We start from the raw sequence: 25,024 nt of genomic DNA, 5'->3' as shown, positions 1-25,024 counted from the left end.
TTCATTATATTCTTCCTCTGTAATGAACATGAAAAAAAATAATAGGTTAGAAATTCAAACATTAGTACTTTTTCCAATTGTGGGAGACTATTTTATTAAGGCATGTATTTTTTGATAAACCTTCACAAAGAAGAATATTCTTTCGGCTTTTCCCTTTCACGGGAGTCATCTGTCTCCATCTAACCCTATCTTCTATATCTTTATCTCTCCCATCTCTCCTCTTTACCTCCATCCATAAATCTCCTCTCTGGGCTTCCTTTAGGCCTCCTGCCTGGTAATTCCCGCCTCAGCATCCTTCTACTGATGTACTCATTATCCCTCCACTGTCGAAACCATCTCAGTAAGCCTCTCTGGCTTTATCTCCAAGCTGTCCCTCTGATGAACTCATTCCTGATCCTATCCAACCTAGTCAATCACAAAGAGAACCTCAACATCTTCATCTCTGCTCCCTCCAGCTCTGCCTCCGGTCTCTTCCTCGGTGCCACCGTCTCTAAACCATCCACCAACTCTGGTTTCATCACCAGCTTGTACACCTTTCCTTTCATTCTTGCTGACACAACACACCTGACACTTTTTCTTTACCAAGAAGAATAAACAACATAACCGGACCAACGTTAGACCAATGTTTGCTTTTCTGCTCCTTAATCTGAACAAACAGCCGTGTCAGCAGTCAATACGTCTTTGAAATCAATAACTGGGAGAGTTCAAGAGGACCCTTACAGCTCACGAACAGGAACAATATCCAATATCTAAAAAACAGGAGCTGGTGATCTAAAAATTTAAACTAACTTCCACTGGTGAAGGTAATTTAGAAAAATCAGTAACCTAATGAAGAGGGTTTATTTCATGACAACATAACTGGCATGTTATCATTTTTTTTATCAATTCTGGTAGAAATGTGGTTGTTAGATTATGTCTTATTGATCATGTCTTAGTTAAGAGAAACCTAGACAAAAAGGCAGCAATATGCTCCACTGAGAAACAAACCGGGCAGACCAATGTTACCACTACATAGTGTAATTACGAACATAAAACAACAAAAAATTCTCAAGGTGCAATGTTAAGACAATAAATGCCTTCAAAGCATTTTTACAAACAATTTAAACCAGCACCATTTAAGTTTTGGCAAGTATTATTTTAGTTTGAGACATATGAAATTATTTCTTTTAGGTCAATATACAGCACTTGGTGCATATCGATGCTCTGTGTGGGCTGCCCTTCTTAAAAACTCAGGTATGTAACTTCAGAGGGTCAGAGCCATCGCTGAATGGGTCATGTGAGAATCTACAATTAAAGCCAAGTTTCTGATGTGACTTTAACATGAATACAGATTAAATTGTGACTGGTTTGTATTGTACTTATTTGGTTTTAGCTTATTCACTGGACTGAAATGGATGTAATCAATTAGATATGAAATGGACTCGTTTGCCTGTTGTGAACTCACCTTTTAATGAACTAACTCTAGATTTTTTTTCCCAGCCTTTGATATGAAAAGTTAAGTCCCAAAAATACTTTAACAGTTTAAAGAAGTTGCGGGAATGCTGATATCTCCCTACATTGAACTGTGAGTGAGTTTATTTCAAAATGTGCAAAGCATCCTGTTGAACCTGAATAAAAAAATAGTTCTGGCTGTCTAAAAAAAGAAAACACTTTGTTCTGACGGTGTTTGCTTTAGGACTCATTTTGATTGTGGAAATTAGGGGCAGTTATCGGGAACATGTGAGAACAGAAAGAAATAAACAGGAGAGACGCACACAAAAAAATAATTTTTAGTGTGTGTCTGTTTATTGCTTTTAGGAACCTCAAAAGCAATAAACAGACATCATAATAAACTGTTCCGAGGGCAGTTGATTGCATTCAATTGGAAATGAAAAATAAATGTCTCCCCCCATCTTTGTCTCATCTCCATTTCTCTTTCCCACAGGAGGTTGTGCAGTGTAGTAATGAAAAAGCAGCCTTAATATAATTTTCCTCCAAAAGTCCATCTGGTAATAATTGTAGCATGTAGCAACTGTAGCTGTGTTTGGATAAAGCTCTGAGACTCATGGGGCCCGCTGATGCTCGCCCAGTAAAAGAGTGTGAGTGGGCGAGAGAGAGAGAGCGGGAATGAAAAAAAAAAAAAAAAATCATGTGACTGGTGAGAGGCTTCACTGTGACCACGCTCAGTTGTATGACTGCCAAGCGGCTGGGTGATGGGCCAGCATAACTAAATCATCTTTATTGTCAGCGCAGTTTTACGTGGAGGAGCAGAGAGCGGGTCAGGGACAAGTGGGGGTGGTTAGGTGACCTCTGATCCTACATGGGATTAATGTGACTTAAGTTATGATTAGTGGCCTCTGAAAAGCCTTTCAGACTGTTTTTGAAAAACACCCAAGAGGACACACATGCTGACATGAACCCAAAAGGCCCTTTTTCAGAAAGATTCAGAGGTACGGATTGGTTCAAGCCTATTCAATCAACTAATACAAAAAAAGTGTAACCCCTTAAACATTTCACTTTTAGGGCACTGAACCAAAGATTCACATATCAGAGTTCGATTTTCAAAGGACGACCTAATATTTCAGAGCCATCCCATACTACTGTCAGGGGATTAAAGTGGTTCCACAATGATTTCATCATCACAAACAATAACATAAATGTTGGCTGATCAATTCAGGTTACGTCTTTGTTTTTTTGCTTAACTCAACTGTTACGGCTGCAGTCAGTCCTGGCCGTATTTTCCTTGTCGGTTTGGTCCATCTGGTGTCAGGAGTGGGATGATGGACCAGAAAACAGGGGACGAGTAACACAACCAACATTGTCAGGTTCAAACAGAGTGTCACGGCAAAACACCTAACGAGTGACACAACCTGCAATTATCTGGTGAAACGAGTGTTACAATAAAACAAAAACACATCACAATGAACAAAACACAACCGGCAGTGTGGCAAGCTGCTCTAGAACACAGCTTATGTTACGTCCCCAAAGGTCTAGGGGTACAGGGGAGGTAACATCAACCCACAACCCAACCCTCCAATACACTGGTGAAACTTCATTTGAGTAGAAGTCCCAGTAATCATCGTACAATCATGATTCTTCTTAAAAAAAATCAATCTCATAATCAATTTCCTAATTAAGCAACTTTATCTGCATTTTGGGGTTAGAGTTGGAGGGATATTTAACCCCGATACCAGAAAGTTAGATGGTAGCCTCTCCTACTTCATCCAAAGGTTCAGGGTTATCTCAGGGTAATTACTGCCTCCAACCAGGGACATTTTCTGGGGTAGAGTTCTAACCCGGTAATCTGGATTTAACTTGGAAGTTGTAGTGGAATTGGAAGGAGATAAAAAAAAAAAAAAAAAAAAAAACTACCCAGGTTCCCAAAAAATGTTTGCTATTAAGATCTTGCCAGTGTTTTTTCTGATTAAACTATTTGGTGACATTCTATTTTAGGACAATGTCAAAAGATCTCCATCTGAGAATGTAAAACGTAAAAACGGAACATAAAAATTAATGATTTTGTGTTTTCAGCTTTTATTTAACTTGTGTTTTGAAAACATGATCACCAACAGAGAGCTTTGTTGTGGATAGGCCTGTTTTATCAGCTTTTATCTTTTTTTTTTTTTATATATATAATCTACCGTGTGATGCAGCCAATCTTTTGAGGATTAAAGCTAACCCAAAATAATTAAAATTTCTTTGACACAGTATCCTTCATTCAAAGGCAAGTAAAAAAAAGCTGCACACAAACATGTGTCCTTTGCCTCCAAGCTTTGAATTCCAGTTGCTCTTTTCGAAGCACGTGTGCAGAGCTGTGCTAACCCAGTCCAACAGAGAGCTATAATTGAACCTTAAGTCATACATACAAAAATACCACACTGTAAACTATAAACTTAGACCAAAGGAAAAGTCTACAATATTCAGACTATTATCTCTGAAGTTTCATAGCCCCAAGAAGGGAATCTGAGGGGAAAGAACATCATATCATAAATCCCCAAAAGAGAGCAAAGTGTGAGAAGTGACACACAGTTGTTACTCTTTGTAGTAAATGGAGGGAACAACATGTACTCTGGTTGCTACACACAAGCAGTGAGATTGCAGGCTATGTCTACACAAAAATACTTAGTTTAATACCAAGTCAAATTTATCGGCATGCGTTTCCCCTTTTGTTATCAGACCTAAGAGATGTCTCTTTCCAATTTTCACTTAAACATTAAATTAGCACTGATTCTAAGTAAAATTTTCATTTCAAAATTCCATCATTTTCCAGACTGGGCTCAATTTGGCTGTATAGGAAAATGTTAATATGCTGCTCTTTTTTGTATTTAGACAAATGTAGATCATCTCTAATTCAAACTCTGTATCACTTAGAGTGCTTTGCATGGAATTTAAACCAAACAAAATTACTTTTGTGTCCATATGACAACTCAACCATGAAGGATATGGTTTAAATCAGACCTTATAAAGTATTTTTTTTTTAAATCAATGGTCTCATCTATTCACCCTTTTTACTGTATATGGTGAGACTGCAGGCGAAATGCAAGTGCAATGGAGGTTATTTGAGATACTGTTTTCCTGAGAAACAAAGAGATGTTGACAGGATGCTTGACCCCTTTCAGAATCAACATGGAAATTGTTACATGGCCAAACAACAAAGAGAGTCAGCTGGCGGAGCGATCATGTCACTGCAGACTAAATTGCATGGAAGAAGAAAGTCTAACTTTCTAGTGGTGCAATAGGATGAACGAATATCCTTTCCTTGCCCCATGAGCAGTAAATGTCTTCTCACCATCCAACGTTACCTATCTCTGTAAATGTTACATCTCAGCATTAGTGCGCTTAAAGACAGGATACAGAAACAAAATGGCCTCTGAGTTGTCTTGCCTACAATAACTCCAGACTTTAAGCCTCTTATCAAGAGCAAAAAAACATGCTCAATTCATGCATTTATTGTTGCAAATTCAAGTTTATTTTGTTGGTACTCAAAACTTGAATGCTTGTGAATTGCACATTCCCTTGGTGTTTCAATTTATGGGGGGAAAAACTGCTATTAAAAACAGATTTCTTTCTATTTTGCAATGTTGGTTATAGTTTCTGTGAAAGGATTTTCAGCTAAAACTAAATAATGTGAGTCCCATCCACCCATCCTCTTTAGCTTATCTAAGATCGGGTCACAGGGCAACAGGTCCAGAGGACAAACCCAGATATGAATCTCCCCAGCGACATCCTCCATCTCATTCTGGGGGACTACAAAATGTTCCAAGTCCAATTAAGATATATAGTCCATCCAGCGAGTTCTGGGTTCTCCCTGGGGTCTCCTCCCAGTGGGACGTGCTCAGAAACCCCCCCAAAGGGAAGCGCCCAGGGGGCATCCTGATATGATGACCAAGTCATCTCAACTGGCTTCTTTCAGCGTGAAGAAGTGGCTCTACTTTGAGGTTCAAATAACAGAGCTAATCACCCTGTCTCTAAGGCTGACCAGAGGAAGCTCATTTCAGTCGCTTGTATCCAGCATCAGTCATGATCCATACCTTATGATCATAGGTGAGGGTCAAAACAAAGACAAATAAATCAAGAGCTTTGCTTTTTGAGTTAGCTCTTTCTTCACCACAACAGACCAGTGCAGCGCCCGCATTACTGCAGATGCAGCCCCAATCTGTCTGTCCATTACCATTACTACTGAACAAGACACCAAGATACTTAAATTCCTCTACTTGAGGCAGAGACGGACCACCAACCTTGAGGGTGGAATCCACCGTTTTCTGGTCGAGGACCATGGCCTCAGACTTAGAGGAGTTGACTCTCATCCTGGCCGATTCACACTCAGCAGCCAAGTGTGATCCTTCGACAATTAATGTGAGTTTTAAACAATATTCCTCAGTATTTGCAGTTTTTTATTTCATGTGTTTGGCATTAAAAACAGCAACTTAGTCTGGTAAAACTGGTTGTGACTGATGATTACCGTATTTTTCGGACAATAAGGCGCACGTAAAAATCCTTAAAATTTTCTCAAAAATATATGGTGCGCCTTATAATCCGGAGCACATTATATATCATTAAAGTTGGGCTTACTGACCGATTTTATGTGGTACAATGCGCTATGAAATCTGTTAAAATGTGTAAGTACGACTTTGGTTAGCAATGAAGCTGCTCCACTTCATGAATATTCGGAGCATTACGGTACTCTGTGTCACTATCTGATCAAACCCCTGAGCTGTCTACAAGACTGCCTGACTGTAACGTCTAAACTAGAAATGCATTCATGTAAGGCAGCCCGCATCCAGAGTACGTGCTACCAACAATAAACGTAGTAAGTTAATTCAACATAAAAGTTCCATTTATTTCGGCCTTATCTTATAAACAGGGCAGTGTTGTCCAACTACTCTGTCCTCCCGGCAGAAGACGGATAGCTCTCCCTCTCAGGAGAGAGCTGTGTACGCACAGGGGCGGAGTGATATTACACATTTGGGAAGAATATTTAAAGCGTCTTATAATCCTGTGCGCCTCCTGGTCCGAAAAATACGGTACTCCGAGTGCTATGTCAGCATTATGATTGGTGGTTCGATCATTTACTGAATGAAAAGATATACCTTACTAAATATTATATTTTTTATATATATATATATATATATATATATATATATATATATATATATATATATATATATATATATAAATAAAAATGTGTGTGTGTACTTTTAAACACTGCATAGGGAATCCTATTATCTAACACTTTATTTTTTACAGTTTTTACAGTGAGATTAGGTCACAGATATTAGACTTTTTGTAACCAAAAATATGGGTCTCATGTGGGTTAAGACGCATAAGCTGCATGCAAATGTTTGAAATATATGCAACAAATTTGCCAGATTCATAGTAGATTTTCCACCCGGCCACGCTCATACCACAGTTTGAAATCCTAGCAGGGCCGCTTACACAAAGGAGCCATTCAAAGGGGTTTGTGCATGACTTATGAGCATGCACTCATGCACGCTCATGGACACACACAGAGGCATACGCACAGCTTTCAGTTAGTCTAAAATTTCACCAAACTTGAACTGCCCCAAAACCCCACAGTGACCGCGTAAAAAGGGGTTCTCATGTTACAAACTCACCCAAAATAGACCTTAAGTACATAGTGGAGACATCTGATGACGTAAATTATAGTTTAGACCGGTCACAGAGTGTTAGAGTGTGCAAAAACACACATAGACACTCTTTCACTGTACTAAATGCAGTTTGATGCATTTAGGAGGGGGAAAAAAAAGCACAACATGCCAAATAATGTTGAGCAAATAAGGTTATTTAGGTTCACTACAATTCTTTTTGTGTGGTATAAATGTCTGACTCAAAAAAGAAAATACAAAGTGATTAAAGTATAGAACAAATTGATTCACAGGTCAATTACTATTTTACAGCAGGACATTTGAAAATCTGGGTCAAGAAAAAAAACAAAAAAAAAAACAACCCACAAAGCTGTCTCTGGTGGGTTTTACAAATGAAGAATGAAAACAACTGCCCCTTCCTGGATTTTGGGGAGAGAGAGAGAGAATCTCTAGATGATGTTCTCCAATAGCAGAAGTTTGTAGAAAAAGTAATCGGTGTAGAGGAAGCAGGCGCTAAGACTTCTGGCGCTAGTGGGCTGAGCAATCAAAACAATCCCTCTATGTTCTGATTGAAGAGAAAGGGATTGACGCCAGACTCTTCAACACGCTTCGTCTGAGCGGGAAAGAAGGGGGTGGGAAGAGAAGGAAGGAACAAGAGATATACAAAATGATAGGGAACGAAGTGGAGACGGACTGTAAATAAGAAGTCCCCTATACTTAACTTCCTTTATACCATTCTCTTTCTCCTCTTCTGATCACTTTCTTTTTAGTTGTTTTCTAATTTCAGTCCATTTTTCTTGGCTTTTTCCAGCCTCATCCACCATTTATGTTTAATAAATCACGGTTATGGAGAAAGTACATGGGAATTTCCCACACCGTGGCGAGATCAGACCCAGCCCCCACCACCCACGCTAGCTCATTTCTGCCTCTCCCTCGACTCCCTCGGTCTGCTGTCAGAGAGCAGTCTTGAGGAAAACCACCCATATTCCATCCACAGACTATTCTGGATGTTTGCTGGAAATATATCCCTCTTGTTGTTCCACAGACATCAAACCTGGGCTATATGGTCCAAAAGTCCAAGAGTAGAAGGTTACTTCTTCACTTTTGAACTAAGAAAGGCATTCTTCAGTAAAATATTCAGTCTGAAAAATAATAAAGGAACAATCTAATTCCCTGAGGTAGGACAAGCAGTTTTGAAGCAGTTCAAAAGGATTTTATGGTCAAAAACATTTGTTCCCAGGGGTCCATCTATCCAAGCAGTTTCTATGCACTTATTTAGGTCAAAGCTCCAACAAGACAAGCACAAAAAGCCCCCAAAGTATTTTTATTCTTAATGATGATGCAATTTTCAACCCACTTCTTATTCCAAGGAAGCATAGAGGTAAAATGTAAACATGTCTGGTTTATCGATGTCCAAACAAAGCTTTAATTGACTAAAGATGAGATTTTGAAACCGTTCTGCACTTTTGTAAACAGGGAGGACTGTTTTTCCATCCAACTCGAGATTGTGTGCTGCTATCTCCTTTGTTTACAAGGCTATGGCAGATGTGTGCAAGACAGCGCAAGTGTTAGCACCACGCTAACCTGAATTTCATCATCTTTGTAGTGTAGAGGGACAAGCAGAGGTCAATAGAAGTCCACTAAAGTTATTTATGGTTTTGGACAAGACCCAAAGAGACATCTAATGGGAAGGTTAGTAGTTTTTTTGTTTGTTTGTTTTTAGCAGAAATTCAACATGTTCATACATCCTGAGAGGTAAGACAACAACGTTGTGTTCTCTTTTTTTATTCTGCACTTTGAAGGGAGGACAACTGTAACCGGGTCACCTGTCAGGGTAGTGAAATGCTTTTCATATGCACTGCTGTATTTACAAAACTGAAGGGAGATTACACAAGAGGATAAGTGCCTCTTGATTACTAAGAAAGGCTTTTTTAAACCTTCAAACTCCTCTGGGGGCCTTAATAGAGAATACATTACCAAAACTATTTGCTCGTCTGCCTTCCCACACATAAAACCTTTAGTGACGTCCTATTCTTACTCAATAGTGTTTAATATGATGCCACCTGAAGGTTCTGTATCTACAGTATAACAGCTTCTACTCTTCTGGGAAGGCTTTATACAAAGTCTAGTTGTTTGAATTTCTGACCATTCTTCCAGAAACGCATCTGTGAGGTCAGACACTGATGCCGGACAAGAAGCCGTGGCTCCCAGTTTCTGCTCTAATTCCCCCTAAAGGTGCTCTATTGTGTTAAGTACTTTGTGCTGGTTGAACCATTTCAGGATATCCTTTCACTGGAACCAAGAGATCTATACAACTCCTGAAAAAAAGCCTCACCCCATAAAACCTTCTGCACCGAACTTTATACATCATCCAATGCAGTCAGGCAAGGGCCATTTATCTGACCACTGTCAAACCCAGATTTGTCCTTTGGATTGCAAGTAAGAGAGGCAGGATTTGTCACTCCAGAGAACATGTAGCCGCTGCTCTAGATTCCAGAGGCGGCATGCTTTACAAATCTGCATTTGACGCTTTTTTTTATTCCACTTGCTGATGTAACTCTTGGAATCAGCTCTTCAGCCACGGAAACCTGTTCCATGAAACTCACTGTTCAGGAGCTAATCTGAAGACCACGATAACAATTGGAGGTCTGTAGATATTTAATCTACAGAAATGTCCCTTTTTTCACTGATATTTGTTGACCCAGTCCTGCTTGCCTAGGTGCTGGATTTTATACACGTCAAGATTCTCACTAGTGCATGTCACCATAACAGGCCGTTAAGCTGTCAGTGGAAAAACATTTACCAGGCTGTTACGCTGCGTAAATGGTCTTCTTGAACATATTTATCCGCCAACTGACACATATACACAACAAACCCGCGCTATGAAAACGTTATATTTTGACAATTACAGGCATGCGCACTTGTTTAGATGTGTTTATCTAGGTTGACTTATGACCCGACCGCAGCTGACTTTTGAGAGAATCTTATTGGCTGACATCTGGGCTCTCTTTCCACAGGGTTACCACCCACTTTTTAAACTCTCATCCTGGCAGCTTCACACACATCATCTGCAAAAAGCAAAGATGCGATCCTGAGGTTCCCAAACCAGACACCCTCCTCTCCATGACCAAGCTGCATCACACAACTCTGTCAGTGTTGTAGAATAAACAACAAAGCAGTTACTTTAAGAAATGCAGCACGAATAGTTAAATTAGGTAATATTTAGTAATGTAGATAAATTGTTTTTGACAGTGAATAAAAGGTAGGTTTTGGTATTTTATGTGAACAACATTCTGTTTTTAATATCTCAGCAACAAAGGGGGAAAAACATAATAAAAAAAAAAAAACTAAATCAACCGATACATTTAGAGGTAATTACAATTCTGGAAAGAATTACCTCCGATTTGATAGATAAGGCTTTTCACTCAGACTCAACAGCCTCTTTGTTATGAACATCCACATAAACCACTATTGCTAGGCATACAGAAATCCTGCTATATTACCCTCACAATACTAGACTTGTTGGGAAAACCAAACAAATTCTGACTTAACAACAACCCAGCCTTGCAGTTCAAAATCAATGATGTCACATGCAGCAGTATCCGGACGATCACACACCATCCAGATAGGAATCAGAAGTATGTTGGGTAATGAGGACTACAGTTCTGCCCTTCAAGCGCCCAGGGCTTTAGCTAGCAGTGTACATTTATACCTCTTTACGGCAGAAAGAAAACTGAGCTCTTGAAAACGATTTAGATCATCTGCTTGTGGGGAAAATAATAAATAATGAAAGGGCATTATCCCTACATGAATCACTAAATCAATGCTGATATCAAATGTGAAAACTTATATTCTGTGTGTGCGTATATATATATATATATATATATATATATATAAAAAATTGCATGAAAGAATTCATTTTATCATCACATTTAGCATTATAAAAAACAAAAGCACACATACAAACTCACACATACACTTTAACCCCAAACTGAAGCTTCTAGGCTTATGTTTATTGCTTTAGTTTAATTATTGTCATATAAATAGGTCTAAATTAATGCCTTCATTTGTGTATGAGAGGTGTAAAGATCATTGCTCTGTCTCTGCTGAAATATTCTTCCAATGCAATTACTGTCTAAGTTTTTGCACTTACCTTATAGATGGGAACCCGCGACTCTTAAACTATTAATTATAAATGATGATAAATGCACCTGTGAAATTCTGCCTAAAATAAGTGGAACAAGCTTTTCTGGAGAATGGAGCTATGATTTACCTCTGCAGCTTGTGTCTCCTGGTGCAGTAGAGTCAGCCCTGTCAGGTCTTCCAGAAATGAGTGGGAGGAATTAAAAACCTTGGACAGAAAGCTGAAACCTTCCCTCTCATAGTGGTCCAAGACCTGCATGGAAAAATAAAATAGAAAATATGAAAGAAAGAAGAAAACATTAAAAGACAGTTTGATTTGAAGCAAACTCTACTACTGAGGGAGTAAAGCTTATACTGCTTCGAGAGTTCTACATATTTATTGTAATTTCAATGTATACTTATTATACAAATCAGAGATCAAACGGCAAAAATAAATGATTTTACAAGATACTGCTAATAGAGGCTATAATATAGCACACTTCAAACAAGAGCTGAACAATATAGTAAATCACAAACAACATTGGAATATCACTGTATGCAATGTTGCAATCACAAAGGACTCCTTGGAGGCCATATTTTGTAGTTTGTTACATTTCAAGTAACCTGCTTTCAAACTCTGCATGACAGTAATATATTTTACACCTTGGATTTACTTTCACTACACTATATGCCCATACTTGACAATAATCTTAGTGGCCAAGAAGCTAAGCTTGTAAGAGATTTTGGGACATTGTGATGATGAAAAGAAAGAGAGGAGTGATAAAAATGTGGGTTATTCACAACTAAGTCAATGGTTCCATCCGAAATGGTCTAGTTGGTAAGGACTGTTCAGCAAAAGCGAACAGTGTGGTAGGTACTGTCTGAATAGTGCAGTCAGTAAGGAAGAAGGTAGGAAAAGGAGCCTGTATACTTGCTATCTTAGTTCCTTTAGAATAGGAACCTTGCAATGTCCCTTACGGTGCTAAAGAGTTACAAGGTATCCCACAATCCTTTGTGTGACATGACGTATAAGCACTGCCCACTGCAAAGAAATTAACGAAAATGCCTGTAGAGAAGAGAGCGCAGACATTTTTTGGAAGGCTGTAGGCCCGGATTTAACTAACATCATCCATGTGCGTTACCATTGCATAATGACGGAGTTAAAGGATGTCTGAAATCGCCACAGCAGTCCGAGGCTCCTTTCCTCCCCACCATAAAGTTCTTACTGTTGACCTAATGAAACGGGAGCTAGGAGCAATAATCAGAACATTTCGGGTGCAGCCAATGACTCGATGCAATCTGCTGGGTTTCCTTATCGAGAAAACTTTTGAACCAATCTGTCTGTATGATTGGATTATAATGATTTAAGTGCCTTGAGGTGACGTTTTGTGAAATTACACTACATAAATAAAATTTAATTAAATATCAAAGTGCTGTACAATCTTGGATTGTACAGTACTTTGTATCAACTGTGGTTGTTTTAAAGTGCTTTATAAATAAAGCTGGTATGGTATGGTATGGTATCATGCAGAGCTGCTTTAACCAAGCACAAAGTTCAAAAATTTGCAAGAGAATATAAAAACAAAATTCATTTGAGGAATCTTGTATGTTAACTTTTCTAATGGGGGTTTATATGCTGATTTGACATTCAGTATTGTGTTTTTTAATGACAAAATTATTATAATGCAAAAGCATTGAAAATTACAGGTTAAATTAACATTTTTTCATCACCTGACTCACTGTGGGTTTACCTTGATGTCCCAACAGGACAGACTTTAAATCCCCACACCACTGCACCAGAACACACACACACACACACACACACACACACACACACACACACACACACACACACACACACACACACACACACACACACACACACACACACACACACACTCTTCTCTCTCAACTACCTTCCTAAGATTGGACGAGCCTTTCATGGACGCCCAGGAAGCCTCCTCAGCAGGTGTAGAGTTACCACTGCCTCAGACATCTGCACACTGCGCTCAGCACTGCCTTTGTGTGTGAGTGCATGTGTGTATATCTGTTTGTGTGTTTTGTAGACTCAATCTGGCGTCTGGTACCAGAGCCAGACACACTGCCTACAATACACAGAGATGTTCCCCTCATTCACCTTTTCAACCTCTCTTTTCTTTCCTTCATCTTTTATTTCTTTGATTCTCCTCTTCCATCCACAGGTTTTGCTACGTGAGACTCCAACAGCCAAAACCAACTTTATTTAAATGTGGCTGATGAAGCCACAGATAGCAACCTGATTCCCTTTGATGATCTTGTGATTTAGTCATTGTGCACATGCTTAAATCAAACACTGCTTTTAAAATCCATACGAAATACACAATAAAAGGAGATTAAATATCTTTAGTTCAGCACAGCGTTAGGGACTTAGAGGAATGGTCCAATTGGAACTAATTTGGCACACATGCAGACTACCAATGGATGTGTTTGTGACTTGATTTACAAGGGGCTAGCATGTCCACACAGAAAAGAACCAAAGGTATCTGTGATGGATTCATGAGAAGAGTGATAGCATTACTAGCAGTTGGCTAAGCATCTGCCAGCCAGTCATGAAAGTAAGTGGATGCCTAAAAACAGAGAGGGTTCCTTGTAGATGCATTAATGGGTGTTACTCAGCGCAAGACAGTGTTGGCTGATATTTTGTACCTGCATGAAACTGGGTGGTTCTTCTTTGCAACTGCTCTGCATGTGGGGTGTTGTCCACATGGTGAATTATGGTTCCTGTACTCCCAGGTTCAAACACCAGGCCAATGTGACAGGTGTACACCCCACATGCCAGACAAGTACATAATTAAGTTTGAATGGACAACATTTAATTATCAGTGTTAAGAGATTCATAATTTCTGACTACAGGTTTTTTTTTTTTTTTCAGAACACAAATGTTTTGCCATACAAAGAAAACCAGTCAAGTGGGAAGAACAGGGTTGTTTTACAACCTTGCTTTCTCTGTTCCTGCTGAAGAAAACTGTCAGTATTCTGTAATAGCTTCAAATGATTAGGAGATGAATGATTTATGCCAATATACAAGAAGTTCTAATCAATGCAGAATATAAAGTACTATTTGACCTTATCTAACAGTAACTAAGACGCTGCACAAGGCCCCTGTCTTACATTTCTTTTATATTTAATGTTGACATCAACCTGTCCAAGGACTACAGTTATACATGTAGCCAATGGCTATAATATGGCATATTTACTAGTGTTGCGCCAATGCCATTTTTTGGCCCTAATATGATACCCGATACCTGGTTGTGCAGTATTGGCCGATACTGATACCATATCGATACCATCTGTTTGAAATTGATGTGTGTGTATATATATGATGAACTGCATACTACTTAGGGTAGTAGAACTTTTTATTGCCTACCTGGAATGGGTGACAATAGTTAAACTAGAATCGTTCAACTTCTGAAGAAGTTGAAGAAGGCGCCCGCCTGGTAGTGCGCGTAACCGTCAAAGGCAAAGCTTCTGAGTTCCTTGGTCGTAGGCTTTTATCACTTGGGGATTTTAAATCAAATCTTCTGAGTGTGAAAAGGATTTGTCTTCGTCAAAACCAGCCGACAGGAGAAGGTCTGCATCCAAGCAGCATGGAAAATTGGTGTTATTAAAACATAATTAAATACTTCAATGTAGCATGAAAAAATGAAATATGTGAATAAAAATGTTAAAGGCATTACAAACTACTAAAGGAAGTACAAACTCTGTGAAGCAGAAGTTGGTGAGACCTTCCTAGAGCTACTTCCGGTTAGCAACATGCTAAGCGTTAGCCGCTAACATGGTTGTGTCCAGTATCACCGGGTGATTGTACTCTGTTAGTTTGGTCCAAATCCTGTACTGGGAAGTTCCTCAAAAAGGGTGCCAATACTTAATGTCACCAAAGCTCACTAAAGGCCATGTGTCAGATCGGCCTCCTTTAGCAACTAAGCCTCACCAAATCTGGGCCCAGACCTCAACATTTGACAAAAATGGTGTGTTGGGGTGCCAATACTTAATGTCACCAAAGCTCACTAAAGGCCATGTGTCAGATCGGCCTCCTTTAGCAACTAAGCATCACCAAAGCTGGGCCCAGAACTCAACATTTGACAAAAATGGTGTGTAGTGCCATTTCCCACAGGTGAGTGGTGCTCTATTGGCCGGGGGGTAGTTCTTGCTGTTGCAATTTTTTCATCATTCATTCATTTATATCAGTTGTTCAAATTATTTATTTGTTACTTGTAAAAAAAAAAAAAAAAAAAAATATTGGGTACCCCCGGCGGGTTGCGAACTTGCGACCTTTGGTGCACCAGCCCAACACCTAAACCACTGTACCGAAAAAAAGTGCCATGCTGAGCTCTGCATTTTTGTGAGGTCAACTGTGTGTAGGAAGTGGTTTTGAGAAGTGGTTTTTGGTTAATTTTGTCACCACGGTAACTTTAAATGGCGTCAAGTACAAATAGCACACTTCGCACCGTCGAGACGCACGTTTTGATATATAGTGTGTGGGGGTACAGCCTACGGTTCGGGCTGTATTCACGGTGACGGAAGAATAAAAAGCTATAATATTAAAGAAACCCTTATTAGGTGCATAACATAAGGCCTCCGCCATGCATTTTCAATGCATAGGCGGGCGCCTAATAAACTTTTGGCTCTCAAAGGCCAAAATAGTACAACATTCATGACCACCATTTTAGTGCTGGATTGGGACCCCGTCCGATACTGGTATCGGTATCGGTGCAACACTAATATTTACATATGATATGTACATTCATTAATATGTACCGTCCCTTTTTAAATAAATAAATAAAAATAAAAATAAAATGACTAGTCTCCGTAGTGTGTCTGGGCTCTCCCTTAGAGATAGGGTGAGAAGCTCGGTCATCCAAAGAGGACTCTCTGGATGAACCACTGCTTCTCCGTGTCGAAAGGAGCCAGTTGAGGTGGCTTGTGCATCTGGTTAGGATGCTTCCTGGATGCCACCCTGATGAGGTGTTCTGGGCACGTCACACCGGGAGGAGACCCAGGAGAAGACTCAAGACACGTTGGAGGGACTATGTTTTTCGGCTAGCCTGGGATCAGCCTTTTGGCCTGGGATCCCCTGGAGGAGCCTGCCCAGTGGCTGGGGAGAGGGTAGTCTAGGCCTCTCCACTGAAGCTGCTACCCCCATGACCAGACCTCGGATAATCAGAAGAAGATGGATGGACTAGTCTTCATTTTGATAGTTTAAAACTGAATGCATCTTTTGTTGGCTGTATTTTTTGGAGTATTTAATTTTTATGGGGAAAGAAGATCCAACAAGAGTTAGATAAAATTGCCCAAAAGGCAACATATTTTCTGAAAACCAAAGGGGGATAGATTAGAGCCAGGAACCTTCCAAATAACTCTGTCTACAGTTCAAACATATTAATCTGTGTGGACTGAAATGCTTTTCTCTGACAAGTACAATTTATGTGACTGTGGAATGCTCCTTTAAAACAATTCAATTCAATTCAATTCAATTCAATTTTATTTATATAGCGCCAAATCATGAAACATGTCATCTCAAGGCACTTTACAAAGTCAAGTTCAATCATATTATACAGATTGGGTCAGATTATACAGATTGGTCAAAAATGTCCTATATAAGGAAACCAGTTGATTGCATCAAAGTCCCGACAAGCAGCATTCACTCCTGGGGAACCGTAGAGCCACAGGGAGAGTTGTCTGCATTGTACATGGCTTTGCTGCAATCCCTCATACTGAGCAAGCATGAAGCGACAGTGGGAAGAAAAACCACCCATTAACGGGAAGGAAAAACCTCCGGCAGAACCGGGCTCAGTATGAACGGTCATCTGCCTCGACCGACTGGGGTTACAGAAGACAGAACAGAGACACAACAAGACAGACAAACAAGCACAGAAGCACACATTGATCCAGTAATCTGTTCTACATTAGATGGTAGTAGCGGGTGAGCCGTCTTCGCTGGATGATGTCACAGTTAACAGAACGCAATCCCATTGACATTGCAACAGATTTCACAGAAAAATCTCTCCATTTTATTGTTTTCTGAGTTTTTAACATTTATGGAATATGATAGATGGGGTAATGCACAGTAACTCTGGAGGAGCTCTGGAGATTTACAGCTCAGGTGGAGGAATCTCTTGACAGTACAACTATAAATTGTGCTACAGATGTGCTAGACCTGCAGATGTCATTTCAGGTGGTCTTATAGACTCAGGAGGGTTGTTTTTTTTAGTTCTCTATACCAACATTTAAATACCATGCAACATTTTTCATTATGTTATAACTATGCACCGATTTGTGCTGGACTACAACATAAAATCCCAATAAAAAATAGTAAAGTTTGTGGCTGAGGTGATGACATGAAAAAAAATATGGAGGTGTTTTGAAGGAAAAGAAATAGTTTTTACTAAAACATATTTCACTTAGTAGACAGGTGCATTCTCAATTGTACCAAAAAGTAGTAGAAAAGTATTTTTAATGTTCTAATAAAGGCAATAGGAATTGCCTAAAATTTCCATCAGTAAACCAGAGAGCTGAAGCCTGACTCCAAACCTCTGACTGATGCATCTCCAATCAAAACAACCAACATTAAATCAAACTTTCTCATAAAAAAAAAAAAAAGGTCCCAGATCCAATATGTAGCTCAGCTTACAAAAAGGTATGTTCAGGACAATCTTTCCAAATGTTGCCAAGAAAAATGCAAATCGCTGTACAAACAAAGTTTCTCATTAACAATGGCAGCACATTTTGTTGTGTTCAAGTAGCTGTAGTAAGAAGTGTCTGGCATGGTTTTAGACAATGCCACGTCAGCTGTGATTTACTCTTTGGCATGTATTTTTATTGGCTTATACACAAACACACACACACACACACACACACACACACACACACACACACACACACACACACACACACACACGCAGAGTGAAAAGCCCCAACTCTACAGGAACCGCTCCAGCCCAGACAGAGGCTGAATTGTTTTGTTTCCATAGTGACCTGGCAGCACACAGCTGACTGCAGCAGAAATACACACACAAATCCAGAGTGAAGACAAAGACCAACACACACACACACACACACACACACACACACACACACACACACACACACACACAACGCCATTAAAGGGAGCACACCGATATATGGACACAGGGACACACAAAAGAGAGGAGAGATATGGGGGAGGAAGAGCAGGAAGCGAGAAGAGGGGAAGAAGGAGAAGTGAAATTGGAGAAGGCTGAAAAGAAAAGAGTGAAAGGCAGATAAGCAAATGCAAAACAGAGAGGCTAAAGATGGTATGAGTGGGATTAAAACATATTTAATTCACAACCTTTATCCCTGCCACTCCAGAATATGTGTGCCGTCTAACTTGTTGTCCATTATTCCCGCCGACACCATCAGACCTCATGAGCAACTCTGTGCTCATCACAGTCACATGGGCAGAAATATGACACCTTAAGATGGGCTGGAACACCATCCTTTTTTTCACCAAGTGTAGGTGGAGAAAAGTTTTAGAGCTGAAGCCAGCCAGCTCCCTACCCCCCTCCGTCTCTTAGCTTCTCTCTGTCCTCGCATGAAAGTGATAGATCTGGGGTTTTATGACCTCTTTATCGACACAAAGAGGGCATTGAGATTGGGGGAGAGAATAAGGGGGAACCAGCCCTCTGCTCATCACAACACCCATTTTTTTTTCTCAGTACTACATTTCCTCTGCTTGTAACAACGCCACCACCCATCAACCGCTCCTGGCTTTTTTTTTTTCTTTTCGTTTTTCTTTTTTTTACTGTCCCCGTCCCTAAATTCACCATCCCTCCAGCATGACTCTCACACTTTTTTACAGCTAACCACACAGACCAATGGTAAAGCAGTAAAAAGCATGAAGAGTAATTTTTCCCACCCCTACTTGGCAGATTGAGACTATCTGGACTCTTCTACACACACACACACACACACACACACACACACACACACACACACACACACACACACACACACACACACACACACACACACACACACACACACCAGTGGTGGGAGCGTACAACACTTTCTGACATCAGCGAGCAACTGCTGCCTGATTGTTACCAGATGGTTTTACCAGCTTTCCTGTGTGCGTCTCTTTAGTATTCCTCAAGGAACAACATTTCAACACAGCTACACTGACTTTAACAATGTGGAAATGGGAGAGCTGGGAATCCCCCCCCCCCCTAATTTCTGCTACAACTGCAATTTGTGTTTCAAAACATTGTTGTCACATAGTAACAGAATATGACTTGATAAGAAAATCGGAATCCTTGCATATGCATTACTTTTTTAGTCTTCTTTGTTTCTTTTCTTTTTTTCTGTACACTAGACAACATCTAGCAGTTTGAGCTCCAGACAACAGCTAACTGTGCCACTTACGATGTCTGAGCAGGCAGTGCATTTATCGAAGGCCAGGCTGGCAGGCAGAACGTTGTCAAACCTGGACAGGAAGCCTCGGATCTGTAGAGTAGCAAAGAAAAAGCAAACCATGTCAATCAACCTGAACAGGGCATTTAGGGTGAATGCGCATAAAATACAGTCTTTTGGCGTTTAACTAAAAACAACAAAAGTTCTGATCGTGGAAAAACAGCCCCACTTCCATGCTCAACTCGTGAAATTAAAAGTAAACATAATGGTAGAACAGCAGTGAAAACAGACTTGAGTTAAAAACTTTGAGAATCTGTCTTTTGTGTTTGGTAGAAAAGAAGAGAGCTCCCTCTGGTGGCTGAAACGTAAATGGCTTCTTTGACTATTGCTGAGCAAAGCATCTGTTTCTAAAGTTGTGATTTCGACCCCATAATAAATACATAAATACTAGGTCTTTAGATCCTCTTAAAAAAAAAAAAAAAAATCAAAGCAAATGACCAAATTGATCATGGTAAACCATTTTTATGCTACACATGTCAGAAGACATTCAAAAAAGTCATTGCAAATATATGATACCCATTTTGTGTTGGTAATACAGTTTTCGCTGTTATTATACCCATGTTTAATTGAGTTAGTGTAGTTGCTAAGTTATGGATAAGGACATAATCACAATTACTTGTGTCATTACAAAAATCAAGAATTTGTTTAACATAAATAATCACTGAATTTTTGAAAAAATAAATTATAGCAATCAAAGAACAACAAATAATACAACTGAATTCTGAGAAATTCACTGTATCTTTTTATTCTTTCCATAGCTTATGATGAATTTGTATAAACACTGAATTTGAAATAGAAATTGGATGGTGTTAGGGTCCCAAGGGAGACAAATATACTTTGACATGATTTGGACTTGTGGGACTTTGATGGGGCCAGGTAAATTTAGATAAGTTGTTTTTAATAAACTCAAGTCTTGTTTAAAAACAATAGTTTTCAGTTAAATTAATAAAATTTGAAATTTAGCCTTTGTTCTTTAGAGCTCCAAGCAGAAAAAAAAAAACACTAAAAACAAACAGTAGTGAAGAATTAACATAATATAAAGATGTCTGACTATTTCTGTTGCACTTTCAAGGTAGTAAAAAAGATGTGTAACAAGAAGCCTTCAATTTTTAAATTTCTAAAATGATGGATCAGGTCTTTGCTATTTTTTTTATCCTGTTTCCTAAAGACATAAGACTCACATAGAGCTTTTCATAGTTCCTTTAAAGGTGTATAGCCACGTTATATGCCTATACAAAAAAGACCAAAATCCAGTTGATTATGATACAATAAGGCTATATATTCCAAACGTCTTTCCAGACGTTTTCCAGTGTTTTGATAGTTTTTGAGCCTTTTTGAACCCCAGCACAATAAACTGACATAAACAGACGTGGCGGCATTTACAGGCACAACCAAAGAATAATTAGAACGCCAGATGGTCGCCACTGACGCAGCTACTATGGGTGAACAATTAATCGCATTTGCAATATAATCATAGTTTTTAAAAACGCAATTTCTAAATCGCAGAGGTCCAAGTAACACTTAATGGATGAGACACGTCCTTTATGTGTCCATAATGTTTAAAGTAGGTTTGCCTCCACATGGAAGGGAAGAATTGCAGCAGTAAGATAATATAATGTTATTATTTGTTTTAGAGTTTATATAATCATATTGTTTGTTACCAGAAACTTTTAGGAATCTCACCGTAGCATTAAGTAGCGGTCAAACTGTTTAAAAACTGTGCACTTTCTGTTCAACAATTTCATTGAAATAAATAAAAGTCAAAGACTAAAACATTGTCATTTAAACAAACACAAATCAAACGCATTAGAATGCTATTTCCCTGATAAGTAAATTGTTTATGACCCCGCGCCCGTCCGTAACATAAGTGATATAACCCCCCCGTCACATGATGTCGTAATGGTAAATATACACAGAAAAGGCTATATTTACTAACAAAATGAGCAAAAACAACTTAAAAGACAAAAATAAGAAATACTACGCCAGCAGGACATTGCAATCTTTCAGAAAAATGTTAAATGCAACCAGAGTGAGTTACTGGTGTATAAATTTAAAAAATGTCAAATAATGTGAACATGTGCCTTTAAAGCCCACTTGTTTTTCTAAATTTAGGTCTCCGCTTTCTTTCTTGTCTAAGCAAACACTGCTTAACATGCTGCAATCATGGGGTCCAAGGACTAGACACAAAAACAAGCAGCCAAATCAAATAAAGGAAAGAAAAACCTTCAAAAACACCTAAATTAGTGCAGAGAAACCTGTTATTTTTTTTAATGAAAGGATGAAGCCCAACCTTTCTCCTTTTAAATGTCCCAGCTGAAAAAATGTACTCCAAGCCTAGATTTGATTAAGAACTGAAGGGAATGGTACAGAGATGCGCATATTAAAATCTGTGCCACACCATCTACTTTACTGGAGATTATTGTCACTGGTGTGATACATTAAGAAGAAACATCTGCTTGTCACAAAGTAACAGCACACTTCTTTTTTGTTAACATGTTTCTGATTAATTTTATCTCTGGTCATTTGTATTAAAATAGCTTTCTCAGGGAAAGAGCGTAATAACAAAATAAATGGCGGGGACAATTAATTTCACAGCAATAACAGCCAGAGTAAATTCAGTATTAACGCGAGGTATTACATGGACGCTGGCAGAGTACGAAGTCCAATAAGCAATGAAAGGATGAGCGCACGAGTGAGTCAGACTAATGGGCGGATGGGATGAGAAAGATATGAGGCAGCAGAGCCTTCGCAGACAGCATTTAGTGGACATACGTCACACTGCATATGAGGCGAGGTAAAGTACAGACGTTGTTTAGACACACTTTAGCCGAGCTTGTTGGGATTTCCTGTGACAGATCAACAGAATGTGCAGGAGTGTGAAATGTAAAGAAAATATCAATCAAAAAAGTGGGAGTTACATTTTTTTATTCAAGCCCATGAGTGTCACAGCCTTTTTCTTTTCTTTTATGTCTGCACTTCTTTTACACATGAAGATATTTTACTCTAAACCCCTCTATTGGATCATTCCTAGAAGGTGGACCATTGCCCAGGTCCTGAGAGATTTAGCTTCATCCATCCATTCATCAACTCCGACCTGCTGCCCTGTCCTTGCAGCAGCTAAGCATCCCAACAGCATGATGCTGCCACCACCGTGCTGCAGTAGGGATTGAGTGTTCAGTGTGATGTGCAGAGTTACTTTACTGCCAACCAAAGAATTTAGCAATTATAGAAGTTTGGTTTGAGTCTCATCTAACCACGTCTGCTGGTTCGTCTAAGTTGCTTGAGAACATTTTCAAACAGGCCTTTCTTTGGAATGTCTTTCAAAAGTTGCTTTCTTCTTGCCCCTCTTCCTAAGCTGTGGATCTCTGCAGCTGCAAAAGAGTTACCGCAAGCCTTCTAGCTGCTTCTCTGATTTTAGATATTTATATTTTAAAAAAATTAATCAAAGGACACATAGAACACTGTTAGGAAAAAAGCCAACTATAATACTGTCTATAGACCCATCCAGCCAGAGGCCAATTTGCAGTCCCAGTACATTTTTTTTTTTTTTTAAATCTCCTAGAACTACAAATATAATGAGACCTGCCCCAAAATTAAAGATACCTGATATATAACCATACGCTGTATGACTGTGCTTAAATGTTAACAGACTCAGCCCGTTTCTCTGTTTCAGGCATTTAATGCTATCATTGTCAAGTATTTCCATTTAAGGGAACGGTCAAGGCTTGGTAGCTTTGGATTTGTGCCAAGCTCTTTACATTTATACTTAAAGGATTGAACAGTGTACCATGAGATGTTCAAAGTTTATGTCTTGGATCCTAGCCCTGCTTTCATCTTCATGCCTGACCCATCTGATGTTCTTCATGATGCTGTTTATTCTCTAGTGTTCTCCTACAAACCTCTGAGACCTTCACAGAAGAGCTGAATTCAAACCCAGATCAAACTATGGACAGATAAACTTCATTCATTAATAAAGTGACATTTGTAGGTTATTTGTTGCACTGGACTTCATTCAATGTTAAGAGTTTTTATTTTAAAAACATTTGAAAAATCACTTTTCTTTTGTTCCATTTCTCAATCTACACTCCTTTGGCCTATCACATAAAACCCAAATAAAAGATAATAAAGTTTGCTGTTGTAACTTCATATAATGTAAAAGAAAAAGCTCAAGAGGAAGGAACATGTTTGCAAGATGCTGTAATTATTAAGGCATTTGGGACGTAATCACGTATTTAGGGTCAGAAAACATAAAATATTAAGAAGAATTTGGATTTCTATACATTCGTAAAATGAAATCAAGAGGATTCAATAAAAGGAAACAGGACAAAAACACTGACTGAGAATTATGCGAAGTTACTGGCCAGAGATCAGCAGAGAGTTTGTTTTCAGAGTTCTGGGTTAGATAAAAACTGAAAACACACATTTCCAGAAACTGTTAATTAGTCCTGCACATTAGCTTGAAGGGATTTCAGCCCTTCCTTCATTTTCAAACAGCTCCAGCTCTGAAATAATGGATTTTTTTTTTTCACGGTACTATTCAGAAGGACACACAGCTCCAATCAGATTAATTTAATCTACTTTGTTCATTCGGCTCTTTAGTTGAATGGCTTTTATCTTTCTGCCTAATTTAAAGTTGGTTGAGAATCAGTCTAGGGACAGTTTCTATGATTATATCACCCCAAAATAATTCAGAAGTATAATTCAGAAATTGTGTTTCCAGCAATTATAGTGTTTTGACTGAAAAAAAAAAAAAACAGCTAAAAATGTTAGCCTCTTGATGTGTTACAAATGGTACAAGGGCTCCTAAGGTGGTTTACAGGGTTTTGCTTTCTTTGTTTGAGCTCAAAACCTTTGTCCCAACAGCTTTCTCACTCATCAACATGACCTTTAGCAAACCACACATGGGAGGCAATATCCTTCTTGGAGAACAAAGCTTTCTTTCTGCAACTCGACTGCTTGCAACAGCAATTGTTGAGACGGAGAATCAAACTGTGAATTTTTGAAAGGAGGTTGCGGCTTTAAAGTACCCTGGTCCTTAAAGAAGCCCCCCCAAAAAACTGTCAAAAATGATGAGCAATGAAAGGAAGACAATATTACAAATATTTGTTCCTTGAAATAGGAACAGATGTTTAATTTTTAAACTCACCACAAGCTGTCACTGTGGCACCACAGAAAAAAAAAAACAAGCATCTTCAGCCTCAATTTTCCCACTTAATATATATTTTAATACGCAAGGATTACCCAGCGACGCTCCCAGGCATATTATTTATGTTTTTGGCACCTCTATCCTTTTGATAATAATCACCTCTGTCTGCACACACATACAGAAGCATTTGCAAGCCATTTTC

General features: G+C 39.0%; 1 protein-coding gene across 1 annotated transcript in view; it reads right to left on the bottom strand.

Annotated features, from left to right (window-relative positions):
* atg7 (ATG7 autophagy related 7 homolog (S. cerevisiae)) overlaps positions 1–25,024 on the bottom strand; it is a 96,237-nt gene that overhangs the window by 30,596 nt on the left and 40,617 nt on the right. The window contains exons 17-18 of the mRNA XM_036124562.1: positions 19,629–19,709; positions 11,359–11,481 (exon numbers count right to left, since the gene is read on the bottom strand). Of these exons, the coding sequence (XP_035980455.1) occupies positions 11,359–11,481; positions 19,629–19,709 (204 nt within the window). The remainder of the gene's footprint in view (positions 1–11,358; positions 11,482–19,628; positions 19,710–25,024) is intronic.

Source organism: Fundulus heteroclitus, chromosome 20, assembly GCF_011125445.2.
Source record: "Fundulus heteroclitus isolate FHET01 chromosome 20, MU-UCD_Fhet_4.1, whole genome shotgun sequence".
NCBI lineage: Eukaryota > Metazoa > Chordata > Actinopteri > Cyprinodontiformes > Fundulidae > Fundulus > Fundulus heteroclitus.
The sequence above is the reverse complement of the archived record's forward strand: the minus strand, read 5'-3'. Positions and strand labels throughout refer to the sequence as shown.